Genomic DNA, 14124 nt, shown 5'->3' with positions numbered 1-14124 from the left:
AGACGGCGCTGTCTAGATACTAGCCGCCGTCTACAGTCGATCTTTGGACTTACGGACGCCTCATGGGTTTTTTTTCTACTAATTAACTTCGTTGCAGGTGATTATCGCTGAAAAAATGGCTAATCTTATACGTACAATAAAATAAACGATTCATTTATCAATATGCGATTGAGACATAATGAAAAAGAATTATTCGAAGTACTCAGTATTTGAAAATGGTTTTTGACATTTTCTGAGAAATGCAGTATAATTTCTTGATTAAAATCCAAGTTAAAAGCAGCAACAAATTTACCAAACAAAAATCAAAATAAGCATGGATATCGAGTTGGTGCAACGATTTCCACAGAAACACACTGTATAGAATCATATATAAATAGCGGAAATATTCGGTGATTCCCCTAAAATTTCTGACAAGTTGCGTCACTCGTCCAGCACGTTGACAAAAAAGCACAGATTCAAACTTATATTCTTCTTTCTGCTTAAATTCATATTTCATATCTATAGAATGAACAAACAAACGTTTTCTGTTGTTTTAATCTATCGAAATGCCATTAATGTATGACAAAAATATAAACAATCGAGTCCGTGTTTACATGGAAAATGCAGGGGATTTACCGAATATTTCCGCGCGATATTTTAAATTGTGCTTTTCATGCAGAAACCCTATCTTGTATACTAATTCGTCACGAAGGTAGTATGTACGTTTGGTAAGTATTATTTGATGTAGTAATATAGGTGTCTGCAACTAAAATTTCAATAACTTACAAAATCTTCCCCTCTTGTACAGTTGCTCAGATTTAATCACAGAAATATTGTTGCATAAACTTTTCTATAGTTTACTAAACATAAAATACCCATCACCTTATCAATGCAATGCATATTCCATATATCAGCTGCATATATGATTTGTTGGTGTCTGATTTTATTATACAGTGTACGTCCACATAGTAATTGCTTTCCTGGACTACTAGGGGTTTTTTTAGAATGAAGAAGGTTTTAATTAAAAATAACATATAATATTTGTTAATTATAAATATTCTGGACATTTCAACACAAAATATATTCTATAACACATTTGTGTAATGAAAATTTGTATTCTTGTAAACCTTGATTTATCATAAGTTTAACTGTCCTACTGTTTCTTTTGAGTATGGTACATAATATCCACTTAGTTACACTCCTTTTTGCATGGAATTATATACGAAATTTTAGAAACCTCAACATCTTTTCTCTTGCACTCTTGCATCTTATTCAATTGTAACTCTTACTAAATATTACATTTCCAAAACAAATTAACCAAAAAGATACAAGTCATAGTAAATTATTCAAAAATCATCCAAATAATACGAAGCTGGAAAAGTATGAATGAAGAAGTTAAATTTCATTTGGTTAAAAAACATATTTGCAGAGACTCCCTGGAGAGGACTGACAGGTTTGGTCGCTAGGTGGCGTGGTTAGGATGGACGACAGAGAGCGCTCCATACTGAGGCGGAGTAGAAGTCTGTTCATCCGGGACCTCGTGGATGTTGTCACGGTGTGTGATCGCTTGTACCAGAGGGAGGTGCTCAGCGAGGGGATGAAGAACGAAATATTGGTATCTATCTGGATGATTCAATCTTATATGAGGATTATTACATGTATATAGAATTAGAGCAAGATTTTAAATGTCGTCTGATTGAATTGTTTCACTACATCTTAAGGGAGTTATTGTTTGAAAAAAAAACTGCAAATTGACACTTAGATTTTTAAATTTTATAGCAAACAAAAGTGTATTATAATAAAAATACGTGATAAAAATTGTAAAGGAAATAAACTTAATAAATCTATTGATGTACGAGAAATGTACGAGTATTTAAAAGGGCTCAGAAGTACTTGCTCTTTTTTACTAACAGTATTTTGTAGAACTATTTGATGACAAAGAATTGCTCAACACCTGCCCCAATTCATAATATGTTAGATAAAATTTTTAAACATGTGTGCAAAACAAAACGTTAACTGAAAAAGAGTGGCCTTCGAATTAGATAATGTCTGACATTTTTTAATCTCGACTTTGATTAAATTGATACACCTATACCTACACTCTATTAGATATCAGCAAATGAAGTATCTATATATTTTGTCTCAAAACACTACCGATTCGGTTGTGGTTTTTCGTGCAAAAATTGCTCCTCTATTATTAAAAATTTAATTTGTTTTTACCATTACGGGAAGAAAATATCTTATTATCTTTGTTGTTTACAACGTTCATTACAAATTCAAAGTCATTTTAGTACTACATGTATGTATATCAGATCTTATTTCCCAACCTAGCTGCTCTCAAATACTTGTTGCTTTATACATATCTTGTTCCTTGGCTAATATTCAATTAAATCTACAAACTTAAAAGATGTATTACCGTTTCTTAACAAGCTTTACAAAAATGTATATTTGTAGTCCGAGACCACAAGAGAAAATCAAATTCGTACACTGATGGATATGATTCCAAAGCGAGGCCAGAAAGCTTATGGGGCGTTTTATGACGTTTTGGAAGAAACTTACCAGTACAACCTCGCCAGTATTCTCTAGTAACTACTAAATAAGGAGAATACTAAATAAGATCTGCAATTACAAAAATACTTTTAAAAAATGCTTAACAGTTGTTTCAATTCTACTTCTAATTGCTCTAACTAAAATTAGTCACTTTCCGCTCAAACCATTATACATGTACAGGATAATAATATTGACCATTCTAAACAATTCTGAAATACTGCTAAGAGCATATAATTGTGTTTATTTGCATCGATGCTTGCAAGCATATCCCTTCAAACAGGTTTCTGAATTTTCATTGTCAAAAGGTTATTTATTAAGTCGGTGTCTTTGCAGTTATTTTTATATATTTTGAAGAAAAAAAATAATTTTTCAGCCCTGGGGGTCGACTAAACACAACTCCATATCCTCCAAAAGCAGCAATAGAACCTCGGCAGTATGTTGGGTTACCTAAGACGCCTCTGCACAACTGGATGACAGGGGCAAAGCGAGAACCGATGGAGTCTATCGGAGAATTCCAGGCGCACAGGAAACCTGTAGAGTCCTTTGATGATGACCTCGTGGTGCCAAGTATGGAACTTCATCCGGAACACCACAAATCCTTAAAAGAGAAAGATTTTCGGAAGTTAAGAACTACGGAAGAGGATTTTGTCTTTCCATATGGTTCGCATGCTTCTTTTTTTGTGTGCCGCAGTTTTCCAGTAGTTTTCTTCAATATAAATGGTATTTCTTTTAATTCTGGTGTTCATTATGATAGATTGGCCGTCTGAGCAGGACCATGCACAGTCTATGGATTTCCAAATCCGCCTTTCTCAACGTCCACAGGGTGATTCTAAAGAGGACGAGGTACGCGCACACTGTATATATACGCTGTATATTTCATTTTCTAGTTTGTAATATTAATAGCTACATATATGTCAATTTTCAAATTCCCCTTTTCAAAAAAAAAAGCTTGCTGTCTACCGAATGAAAGAAGCAACCCGAGGTAGACTAGTTATTATCAATAACTTCCTGTTTGGTGATGAGGTGGACAAAGAAAGAATGGCACGGTCCCAGCAAGACGCCACAAGTTTGGACGTTCTCTTCAAACAGTTACACTTCCAGACAAAACAACACAGCAACCTAACGCTAAAGGTACAATAAACCAACTTTTATTTGTGACAACTTTATTTCGCAATTTAAACAAAGAAAAACTGACTGACGTTACTTTTTGGGATTAAGATGGAATTGGGTTTTTTTAACTATCAGATACATGTATGGACTGGTTTGCGGCGAGTATGTTTGCGACGACGATGAAAATTTCTCTCTCGCTAATAAAAATTGGATCACAAGACGCTACATTTTAAATTGCATGTGCATCTTGTTTAATTGGATATTAACGTTGAACAGTTCATAAACATCCGTTGGCATGATCATCAGTGCTTCAATTCTTCAGCGGTTTAGAAAATTTGCATGAGTTACTTTTTGTAACAGTAAATAGTTTAATGCAATAAGAGAGTGCAGTAGTTTTCTTATTTTTCTTATTAGAACCTCTCCAGTGTGCTTGAGGGAGAGAGAACACGTGACCATGCCTCTCTGGAATGCTTTGTCATGGTGATCATGTCACGTGGTGACGGAGAACGTCTGTTTGGCGTTGATGGTTATAAAATAGACACTGACACAATCATTTCCATGTTTGATAGTGAGCATTGTAGCTATCTTCGAGGGAAACCGAAGGTTTTTATTTTTCAAACATGCAGCGATGGTAGGTTGTCAGGTTTTACGATTTGCAATTTCATTTTCCATGCTGCTCTTGTGGTGCTCAGTAGATCGCATGCAAGGTTTCTGCTTCATTTCTACGAACCATAGCTAGATCTTTATATTTTTTTTTTGAAAGCGCCTAAATCAGGCACCGCCGAGTTCCAAAAGAAATCCAAAACACCAACATCTTCGTCTTCGCTTACTTTAGAGGATTCTGGCGACTTGAGGGCAGACATGTTTGTTGTCAAGGCAACAAAAGACGGTAACTCATTATATTTCAAAAGGTAAATTTCAGTGTTTTATCATTCTTTCCCCCATACACTTACATAATATTCTCTGTTTATTTTCAGTCGAAGTTAGTTATAATGGAGTTTTTGGTTCAAGATTTATTCAATCTTTGGTGTATCTCATGAGAAACTTGGTATGCGAAGAAGATTTCGGAGAAATCGTTAAAAAGGTACAATTAGTATCAAATATTAGGGAATGCCAAAAAATAAAATACACAGTACCATGATTTTTCCAGAGCACTGCACAAAAACAAACATACTACTCTTCTGTTTTACAGATAAATCACCTTAATGCGGTCAGCGAGCCAGAGATAGTGGAGTATACAAGTTCATTTACCAAGAAGTTATTTTTTAATCCCTGAAAACCTACAAACCTAGATTTTTTCGATATCATGTTTTCAAAATACCACAAAAATAAACCCGGGGCTACTGCAATGTGAATAACTTTTGACAAGTACAATTTGTTTAGTGTGGTGAAATTCTGGTGAAGAACTATAGAATTCTTCAAATTTTGTATGTGTTTTGGATAATGATTTGACTCTGTACGTGTTTTTCTGAATAATCCAATAATAATACTAGCAATGTTTTTTTTAAATTTACAAGCACAGTATTTACACAAAAGGAAATGTTTTTTAACATATTTTATTAAAAATGTTAATTAATATCCAAGTGCAATAGCACTCACGATCATATTAAATAGTACCTCACATTTCAGAACATTAATTGCATGTACAGTATATCGCTCACAATTGACAGTAAACACTGCCATTATGGCTGAATTGTTCAGCCACTTGCCTGCCAAACCACTGCAGACTACTAGTTTAAAAAATGTTTGCAGTATTGTTATTATTTTGTTCATTGTACTTTCTTCAATTTTTTAACATTAGGTAGTTCCGTTTTCTAAGTAATATAATTCATAAAAAATTAGAATTTTTTTTTAGGGGGGGGGGGGTAGTGACAAAGATGTTTCATTTTACACCATCGTCAAAAACCATATTTTAAAAAAACCATGGGAATCGAACTGTTTACTTTGAGCTAATGGTCAATTCCACTTGTTTAAAGCAATATATCTCATGTCAAATATTTATTATTAAGGTGTACATATCCATTCACATTCACATTCTGGACAGAACTTATAACATGAAACACATAACCAACAGTAAAATTAATCAGATAAAAAGTTGTCTATTTCATACATAACTATAGCCTATAAAATATCTTTCAGTAATGGTTTGATATTTTTTTATTTAATGTATTGTCTTTATAACAATAACCGAATGTCATTACAAGGCAAAGACTTTAGTACAATTAACTTTACAATATATACTTCACGTACAATATCCTCATTAATGACCAATCAACATCAAGCTGGATGAGTTCACTAGAGGTCAAGCATAGTCCCAGTACCCCTCAGTACCCCTAGTGTAAATGACACCAAATAATAGAAAGCACCTTCCATTCTTATAGATGTTTATAAACCTGCTATACTTTTCCTTAACATGCTACATGTTTGGGTGGACAAAACTGAGTTCTCATAACACCTCCCAGAATCATGTTTTGTATGTACACACGATGAACAAAACATCTGAAATACTGGACCCTTTGAAAGTAAATTTCCATGCATCCAAAATTCAAAAAAGTATCTTGTTTGCATAATTAATGATTAAGACATTAGAAAAACCCTTCAAGTGACCCATATCGATTGAATGGGTTTTGTCATTCAAGGTGTTACACAATCAATTTGTTGTTTCTCTGTACAAGTGAGCTCTCACTCACAACTGATCATCCACCTCATATACCTGACAACACAACAGTAAGTATCAAATGTCTCATGGAGTTCAAGTATGGAGACTTTCACTGGCCGAATATTCCCTCATCTACGATAGCAAGAGAGGTCAGAATCTGTCTGAAATCCTGGAGGGTCCAAGGGTCGGCACTGACAGGGACCGGCTTGTGGCTACTGCTCTCTGGGCTAAAGGATAGACAAGTCACATGACAACTTGGAACTCTTATTTAGGACTGTTTACATAAACTCTTAAATAATGATGAATTATCATTTTGTTCAACGGTAGAACAAGAAGATACACACGTATTATATCACTTTTTTATTTCCTGCTTTGTTATCATTGGAGCAGTATTAACGTGTATAAATTATTAAATTTATGAAGTACTGTATTTATTAAATTGTCACATATTAAACATCATTTTAAATCTTCGAAATGTATCAGTCAAAAAATAAGTGTAATATGATCTTGTTTATTTAGATCAATGAAACACCATTCAAGAATTCTTTTCCAAATTAAAAAAAAAATCGAGCAGAAATTGAAGCCCCACTGTACAATTGTGTCTACCTTTAAAATGATAAATGGTTATCACCTAATACATGACTTACTTGATGTTTGAAGGATTATTGAAGGTCACCAAAATGTCCGTGGTAAATTTGGAAATACGAAACAGACCAATATGCATGTCCACTGTGTTCTTGGCTGCCTCGTTAAACTTGGAGACATTTTGCTGTCCAAGAATATAGTATGCATTGTCACACCTGGATATATAAAGGGACTCTTTATACCTGACCATAGACATTGTTTAAAACTTTAAAAACGTCATATAATGGACTTTCTTCTAAAAACTTTGTAAAGACCTACTGGGTCATTTTCAGATCAGTGTCTGGGATCTTTTCAGTCTGTGCAATGATGGCATCTCCACTCTGGACATCATTGTCCGAAGCCAGGTCACTGAAGTGTGTTCTACAACAGAGTCAATCCTCTCACCTCTAAATTTTTACCAACGTTGGTAGAATTGCTTTACCTTTAAATAATTTCTTTTACAGTTCATCATTTTAAAATTATCATTACAAATATTATCTATGCAATACAAATTTTAGTATGCAAGTTTTAAATCATTAATCATAATATTATAAATGTGGTTAATGTATAGTTAGATTCACATACAAAAATAGTTATATCAAATAAGCTTTATATAAATATGTAACACAACTTACAAGTTCCTCTCCTTGTACTAACCTAATGGCCTCGTCGTCATCTTTATCCACATATTCCAGGATTTCAATGATGATGCTTTGGTCAGTAACTGGGTGTGCAAACACTTCTTGGTTATCAGGAATCTGTCGTAGATCACTGTTAAACAGCACAATGTACCGCATGATAACAACACAGGCACTTGAATTTTTATCAATCAGTCGCTTAATAAATCAAATATAAAATGTTCTACCCCTACTATATCTAAATTTATATATAGTAGGGGTAGAAGTTTTATTTTTGACTTATTAAGCGACTGATTGATATAAAGTAGGAGTAAATTTTTTTCTATTTGACTAAGCGACTGATTGATAAAAATTCAGGTGCCTGTGATCATAGTGTGATGACAAGAAGGGTCTTCAAGCCCCAATATTCAGGCAAAGTAAATCACAGGGGCTCGTCGCGGTTAAAAATCTTCATATGACAAATATCATTCTGTAATTATCTAGTTTAATTGACATGAAATAACATTAACTTGTTTAAATATACTACCTTATTCACCGACTAAAGTAGATATACGTTATTGTACAGTACCTAATATCCTTGGCGTTGCTTGGAAGTAGAACACTAAGCGCACCCCCAAATAGATCGTTGGCTTTCAAAGACATTTTAACAAAACTATATTCAATATACAATATATATAAATATACTGTAGCAACTGCTACTTACATAATAAATATTAATAAATAATATTGAGGCATGTTTCACAACACATGCGTAACCATTTCTACTTTCTGTTTCACTTCGTGATCAATGTCCATTGAACGCTTCAGAGCGCGTTTGAAGTTGAAGGTTTAATTAACTAATGTAAACAATACTGGCACGCCAGTAAAGTTGCAAAATGTGCATCATGCGAAGGAACTGAGTCAAATCTTACACGTGTTTATGCCCGAGTTTTATAGGTTACACGATCAGAATTACACATATTCATGCTCACACATCAACACGATTGCATATTCGGATTTACAAGTTTACATGTCTGGATTTTTGAACGCGATTACCCTCCATACAAAATGGCATCATTTTTTATATCGCAACAACCAAATACATCTGGGTTGCTATGCCGAAAAAAGATGGACGACCAGATGGACAAAGTGTGTTTTGTTTTCTGATTCTCTGATTATTCCGGATTGAACCAAAATTTCAAACATTCTATATGGATAGCATCAGACAAATCAAGAACTCCACTATCTCGTGTCTTTTAAAAGTGGTAAACACGAGTTAATGTATTCAAAAGGGGCAAGGTCACGATTTTGGTCAAAAATTATTTTTTCGATTTTGATGTTTACAATGCTTTAGTAAGGCATTTTCAATAGGCAACGAAAATTTGAGTATCATTTGTTGAGTTATAAGCGAGTTACAGAGCTTACAATTCTTCGCTATGTAAACAAAGCGTTTGTTTACATTTTGAATGTTGAAGTGAAAATTCCAGTTTAAGACCTAAAATGAATGTGTTATTCGTTAGGAACTGTTTATTTATGCTTAAAGGGTACCTGATAAGATAGACAAGTCTAGAGTCATAGATAAGTCTAATAAGGTAGACAAACCCGCTTTAAAAAGATTTTTAAGGTCTTCCGTTTCCAACGGAAGACCTTTCTATTATTGTGCTGGTTAAGATTATTCTTATTTTTCTTTTTTTTTTTTTTTTCTTCCTAGACGCGAACTTTGAGGCTTCATATCGTGCTCATTTGTGAACGGTTTTTGCTCAAATTTTCAGGGCTAATGGACTTTACAAAACACTATCTTCCTCAATTCATAAAAGTTAGAATTCCCTTTCCGGTAACGAGTTATTCCCCTTTTAAAATTTTTTAGGGCCTTTGGTTTCCAGACAAAGGCTCCGAGACTATGATAGCAGGGAATGGGAATCCAACGAATTTGAATAGCAGAGACATTGTAGTGGTGCACATTAGTTTTTGTTTTTAGATTACGTTTTTTATTTAGGAAAAGGTAGGGGGTCAAAAAACAGGATTCCAAAAAGTGCAAAAATTTAGACATATTTTCCTTTATATCTTTTTAACGAAAAATATTTTGTTAAGACATGTTGAATAAAAGTTGTACAGAATATCAAGGGCTTTCATTTAACACCAATAAAAAAGGGTTGGCCCCTTAAATTAAGGGCCAATAGCCCCTAAAAGTTTTTGCTTAATAACTCAAAAACGGTTAGGATTTTGATATGGCTGTCGCTGGAAAAGTTGTTTGTTGGGATCTCATAAAGGTCGTAACAATGTTATTTTATAAGTGATTTGTGTAGTATGAGTGTAAAAAGCTTTACATGTTGACATGTACCTGTTGTCATTTGACAAGTTAACGAAAGTCTTTGTGCGTACAACTGGCATAAAGTTGCCGCAGAAAGTATGCTGGTTTATACAAGAAGCATTAATTCATAAGAATTTTTTTGTTGTTTGAGTATAAGCTTTTCCTTTAGGAGTTAAAGTCATTGTTGTTAAGTTCTTATAGTGCACAATCATTAAAAACGGCAATTGGAAAACAAAACATTCTTTTTCTTTTCTAGTAAACCACAAAATATGGAATTAAAAAACTCTATGCATTATATTTTAGTTATTAACTCCATGCATTTAAAATCTACTTTGAATCAGAGCTGCATGTGTGTGTACCATTATGTAAGCTCTCCCTTGCCCTCGGCCGAGAAAATCGGTTACCATGCTCGCGGCTGGACTACCTAGCGGTCAGCGGTTATTTAATACACGAGAATTGCGTCTCTCATATATGACTTTATTTAGCCGCGAACTCAAGAATTGTTTTAGTTTTGATTACACAAAATCTTTTGTGGATTAAACGATTGGATGTCAAGTAAGAAATAGTTCATTTAATTAATAAAAGCAATGTCATTCCCTAAAGCAATAATAGACATAGATCAATTGTGGGGTTTAAGTTTAAAATATATAACTTCTATTTGATAGAGTAAGGTCATTATACTGCAAACTTTTCAAATCTTCCTTGGTTCTGAGCTGTGCGTTTCTGTGCGTTGTACCTTTACGTAATCTATTCTTCGCCCACGGCCGAGGAGATCAGCCACGGCTGCATTACTTAGCGGTAAGCGGTTATTTAATACACAAGATTCGCACACCGCGACTTACATTTACATGCATATGAACGTGTTTGAGTTAATATAGCCGTATATACAAGAACTGTTTTAATTTTATGTTATAAAAGTTTGTCCTACTTGTATATATATTTAATTAAATATTTGAGTGTAAATGAATATTAACGAACGATATTACTCCAAATCGGAAAAATCGTTAGACAACTAATGGTTGGTTTGTTTAGGTAAAGTACTTTAAAAACTGTACAATTAATGTTTTAAATCAACAACCCCCCTCAAATATTAAACCTTTAAATGATGATCATCCCTCGCACATGGCTGAGGAGATCCGGCGCGAGTAGATAAGTGATCCGCGGTCGGTTCGTGTTTTTGTACATGTTCCTTATGACGCGTTTATGTTTCATATTTTGCACGGACACAACTATATTTTATTATGTTTTCAACTATTATATTGGTTTAAGATGAAAAGATAAATTTATTTTACTTGTACAGTTGATTAAGCATTGATTTATACGATAGCGTACAAGATAGTTTAAAAATGAAATCAAATTATAATCAAAGTTCCATGTTTGCGGTAGGTGCTAGCACGATAAAGGAATGCCCTGAATTGAGGCATTCGATGATTATTTTAAAAAATATTCACATGAGTTTAAACAACTTTAGATTAGGTTCTATCGGTCACATATTAATCACTTCTGTAGTTTCATTGTGGAAACGAACTCATTGCTTCATCAAATACTGATTCCGATTACCTTGAAGTCATTAATTTTCCATTGGCTTTTGACAAAAGAGAGACGCCTGACCATCCAATGAAAACAAATACACAGAGTTTGATTGACAGGTTCAGCCAGGTGCAGGTCTCACCCGATGTCCGAGGTTATGTGTGCTGCTTGTACACAGCCGAATGGTCTCAGTAAGAGTTATCAGTAAGAGTTATCGATGTAAATAAATAATAAAAATACATGCCTATCAAAACATGATCGTGCAAGTTAAAGTTGATTTAGGTTTGTTCCAATAGAAATCATGTTTCACTAACTGTATTTAATATTTTTTATGTATAGCGAATTTTAATATTGTTTCAGTACTGAAACATCGCATGAAAACGTTAAATATACATGTACTCTGTAACTAGTCGTCTTTTAATACATATACCTTTCTTTTGTTTGTTAAAAATTCGTTCAATTTTGTTAAAGTAATGTTAAACACGGGCGCCATTTTGAAACAATTAACTTGTTAGGGAGTTCCGAATGAAATCTGATGAACGTTTCACACGGTTTTCGCACGCTTTGCCCGAAACGCTAAACGGTTTACACGAAACTCTGAAAGGTTTACACGAAACGTTTCTCGCACGTAGGCCGCACGCTTTTTTGGTGTAGTAGTACGTTTTAGGGTCTGTAAATTTTGTCAGCACGCAATTCTAAACTTGCACATAGTCTTCAAAAATTTAGAAATATTTTAATATAGAAGTTATCTTTGTGAAAAGTTTACGTGTTTTGTAGGCACGTTTAGTTTAAAAAAGAAATACAATTCCTGACATGAATCACGAGTACATACTGTTTATAACAATGCTTGCTACCCTTTGAAAATTTAACTAGCCATTAAACATCTCATTTTTTAAAGAATGTTTGAAACGATTACATAAACTCTGCTCGACAAATAGTTTTCCTAAAATATTTTCGTCCTTTCTTTTTTCAAAACACGTTTTATATACAGGCTTTCAATCACAACACGTTTTTATAACAAAAGCAGAACAGAAAATATAGTCATTATAATCGTTTGACACCATATACATGTAACATATATTTTCAACTCGCAGCAACAACGGAAGACCTACTCGGGGCTTTGCCACGAGCTCAGCTCTAGTTTACTGGTGTATTTGTGATAGTGTTGAATTTCGTAAATATTATTTTATGCATTTTTTATTTCAGCTTTACAAATTAACGTTTATCATTACAATAATAAAATCATTCATATTAAAAAGTTGTGTTATACGTGTTATCCCTTAAAGTTAAAAATAGCAAATGGTCAATTCTATATTTAATTCTGGTTGTTGATTGGCTGAGAGAATTTTCGCGCGGTGCGCGGCAGGTAGTTTTCGAGTGAGGGCTAGTTTTTTGTCGAGCTCAGGAGAGGTGGACTTCATATGTCTGAGACTATACGTCAAATAAATACGACTTCTGACATGACCTCATACTGTAAGTTCTTTTACTTTTTAATTCACAGTTAAACTCTAATTATATAGCGTAATATTTTTGATTGTCTATAGTTTTTACATAAACACTATTCAGTGAGAATGCTAAGTGTGAAAGCAGATAATGAAATTATTATTTGTTGGTATTTATCAAAAATAGTGTTCTATACGCACACATTATTGTTTAACAGGATCCTGACTTGATTAACAGCATTTGTCATAATTATTTGAAGTGGACCCTGATCCACAATCAGGTATTACAATATTTTGTTACCTAAATAAATCTATTAATTGTTGTTATTATAGAGATGCATATATATGATATATCTCTAAATGTATAAATATATGATTTAGTAATATTGCATATGTACGTGTAGAAATTACATGGATGAAGTAATTGTTTATGTGAGAGCGATAACTCATATGATTATGTACATCGTATAAATTGTTTATATCATTACCATGTTGTGCATATTATAAGGCACACTCTCATTGTATATTTCAGGGTTGTTCATTTTAACACAGAATATATATATATGAAAATCCGAACCATCAGTATTGTTATTCTTGGTACAACGCCCAGTAGTAACGCTACTTCATATTTAACCTATGTAAACAAAAACAGGACACGAGTCTTAATTGTTTACATGACAAAGAACTGTAAGCCCTGTATCTTGCTTAAAACTCAAGGACTGGCACCCAAATTTCATCTGATCATTGACATTAGAAATGCATTCCTAAAGCATTGCAACTAATAAAAACAGAAAAATAAAATTCGACCAAAATCGTGACAATGCCCCTTTAAAATCATGTGCGTGGTGGGGTTTCATACGTACTCGAATAGGTTTCGGGTCACGTGATCAGGTAATATAAATAGTAGGATCATGCAGTGGCGTTGCACTCTAAGCTCGCTCGCTAGTTTTGATTTAAGATAAAATAAGATGATATGGAATGCAGTGATTAGGGCTGACAGATGGTTGTTAATATGTGCAAAATAAAATTAACGCTATCAATCTATCAATCCCGCCATCCTTAAATAAATGTCTGCATATGCGCTTAACCCAATATAGAGGAAAGAAGGAATTTGGCAGTAAGCAGTTGGCAGCGAGTAAGCAGTTGGCAGCCGTATAAGGAATTCCATAGTCTCCCGTTCTTTGTATACACTTTTTTTGAAATAGCTATCTATCAATCCCTTCATCCTCAAATAAATGTCTGCACATGCCCTTATCCCAATCAAGAGGAAAGGAAAGCAATTGTTAGTAAGCAGTTGGAAGT

General features: G+C 33.7%; 2 protein-coding genes across 4 annotated transcripts; one reads left to right on the top strand and one right to left on the bottom strand.

Annotated features, from left to right (window-relative positions):
• Positions 1-569: 569 nt before the first annotated feature.
• On the top strand, positions 570-5782 carry LOC128189632 (caspase-9-like). 2 transcript variants are annotated; one of them, XM_052861306.1, is made up of 10 exons: positions 570-707; positions 1409-1594; positions 2434-2564; positions 2903-3189; positions 3284-3372; positions 3478-3660; positions 4054-4270; positions 4403-4528; positions 4617-4723; positions 4832-5782. In XM_052861306.1, exons 2-10 carry the CDS (start codon positions 1460-1462, stop codon positions 4913-4915), a joined length of 1359 nt encoding a protein of 452 aa, XP_052717266.1. In that variant the 5' UTR covers positions 570-707; positions 1409-1459; the 3' UTR covers positions 4916-5782. The 2 variants fall into 2 exon arrangements, with proteins under 2 accessions (XP_052717266.1, XP_052717267.1); XM_052861307.1 differs by lacking the exon at positions 4617-4723 and having other exon boundaries at positions 4403-4550.
• LOC128189633 (ran guanine nucleotide release factor-like) lies at positions 5779-8392 on the bottom strand. 2 transcript variants are annotated; one of them, XM_052861309.1, is made up of 5 exons: positions 8264-8392; positions 7580-7693; positions 7202-7303; positions 6946-7098; positions 5779-6525 (listed from the first exon to the last, which is right to left on the bottom strand). In XM_052861309.1, the coding sequence occupies exons 1-5, from the start codon at positions 8293-8295 to the stop codon at positions 6408-6410; spliced, it is 519 nt and encodes a 172-aa protein (XP_052717269.1). In that variant the 5' UTR covers positions 8296-8392; the 3' UTR covers positions 5779-6407. The 2 variants fall into 2 exon arrangements, with proteins under 2 accessions (XP_052717269.1, XP_052717268.1); XM_052861308.1 differs by having other exon boundaries at positions 8129-8366.
• Between the last annotated feature and the right edge of the window lie 5732 nt (positions 8393-14124).

The sequence above is a fragment of the Crassostrea angulata genome, chromosome 6 (genome assembly GCF_025612915.1).
Source record: "Crassostrea angulata isolate pt1a10 chromosome 6, ASM2561291v2, whole genome shotgun sequence".
Classification (NCBI taxonomy): Eukaryota; Metazoa; Mollusca; class Bivalvia; order Ostreida; family Ostreidae; genus Magallana; species Magallana angulata.
Note: the sequence above shows the minus strand (reverse complement) of the source record. Positions and strands in the feature narration are given on the sequence as shown.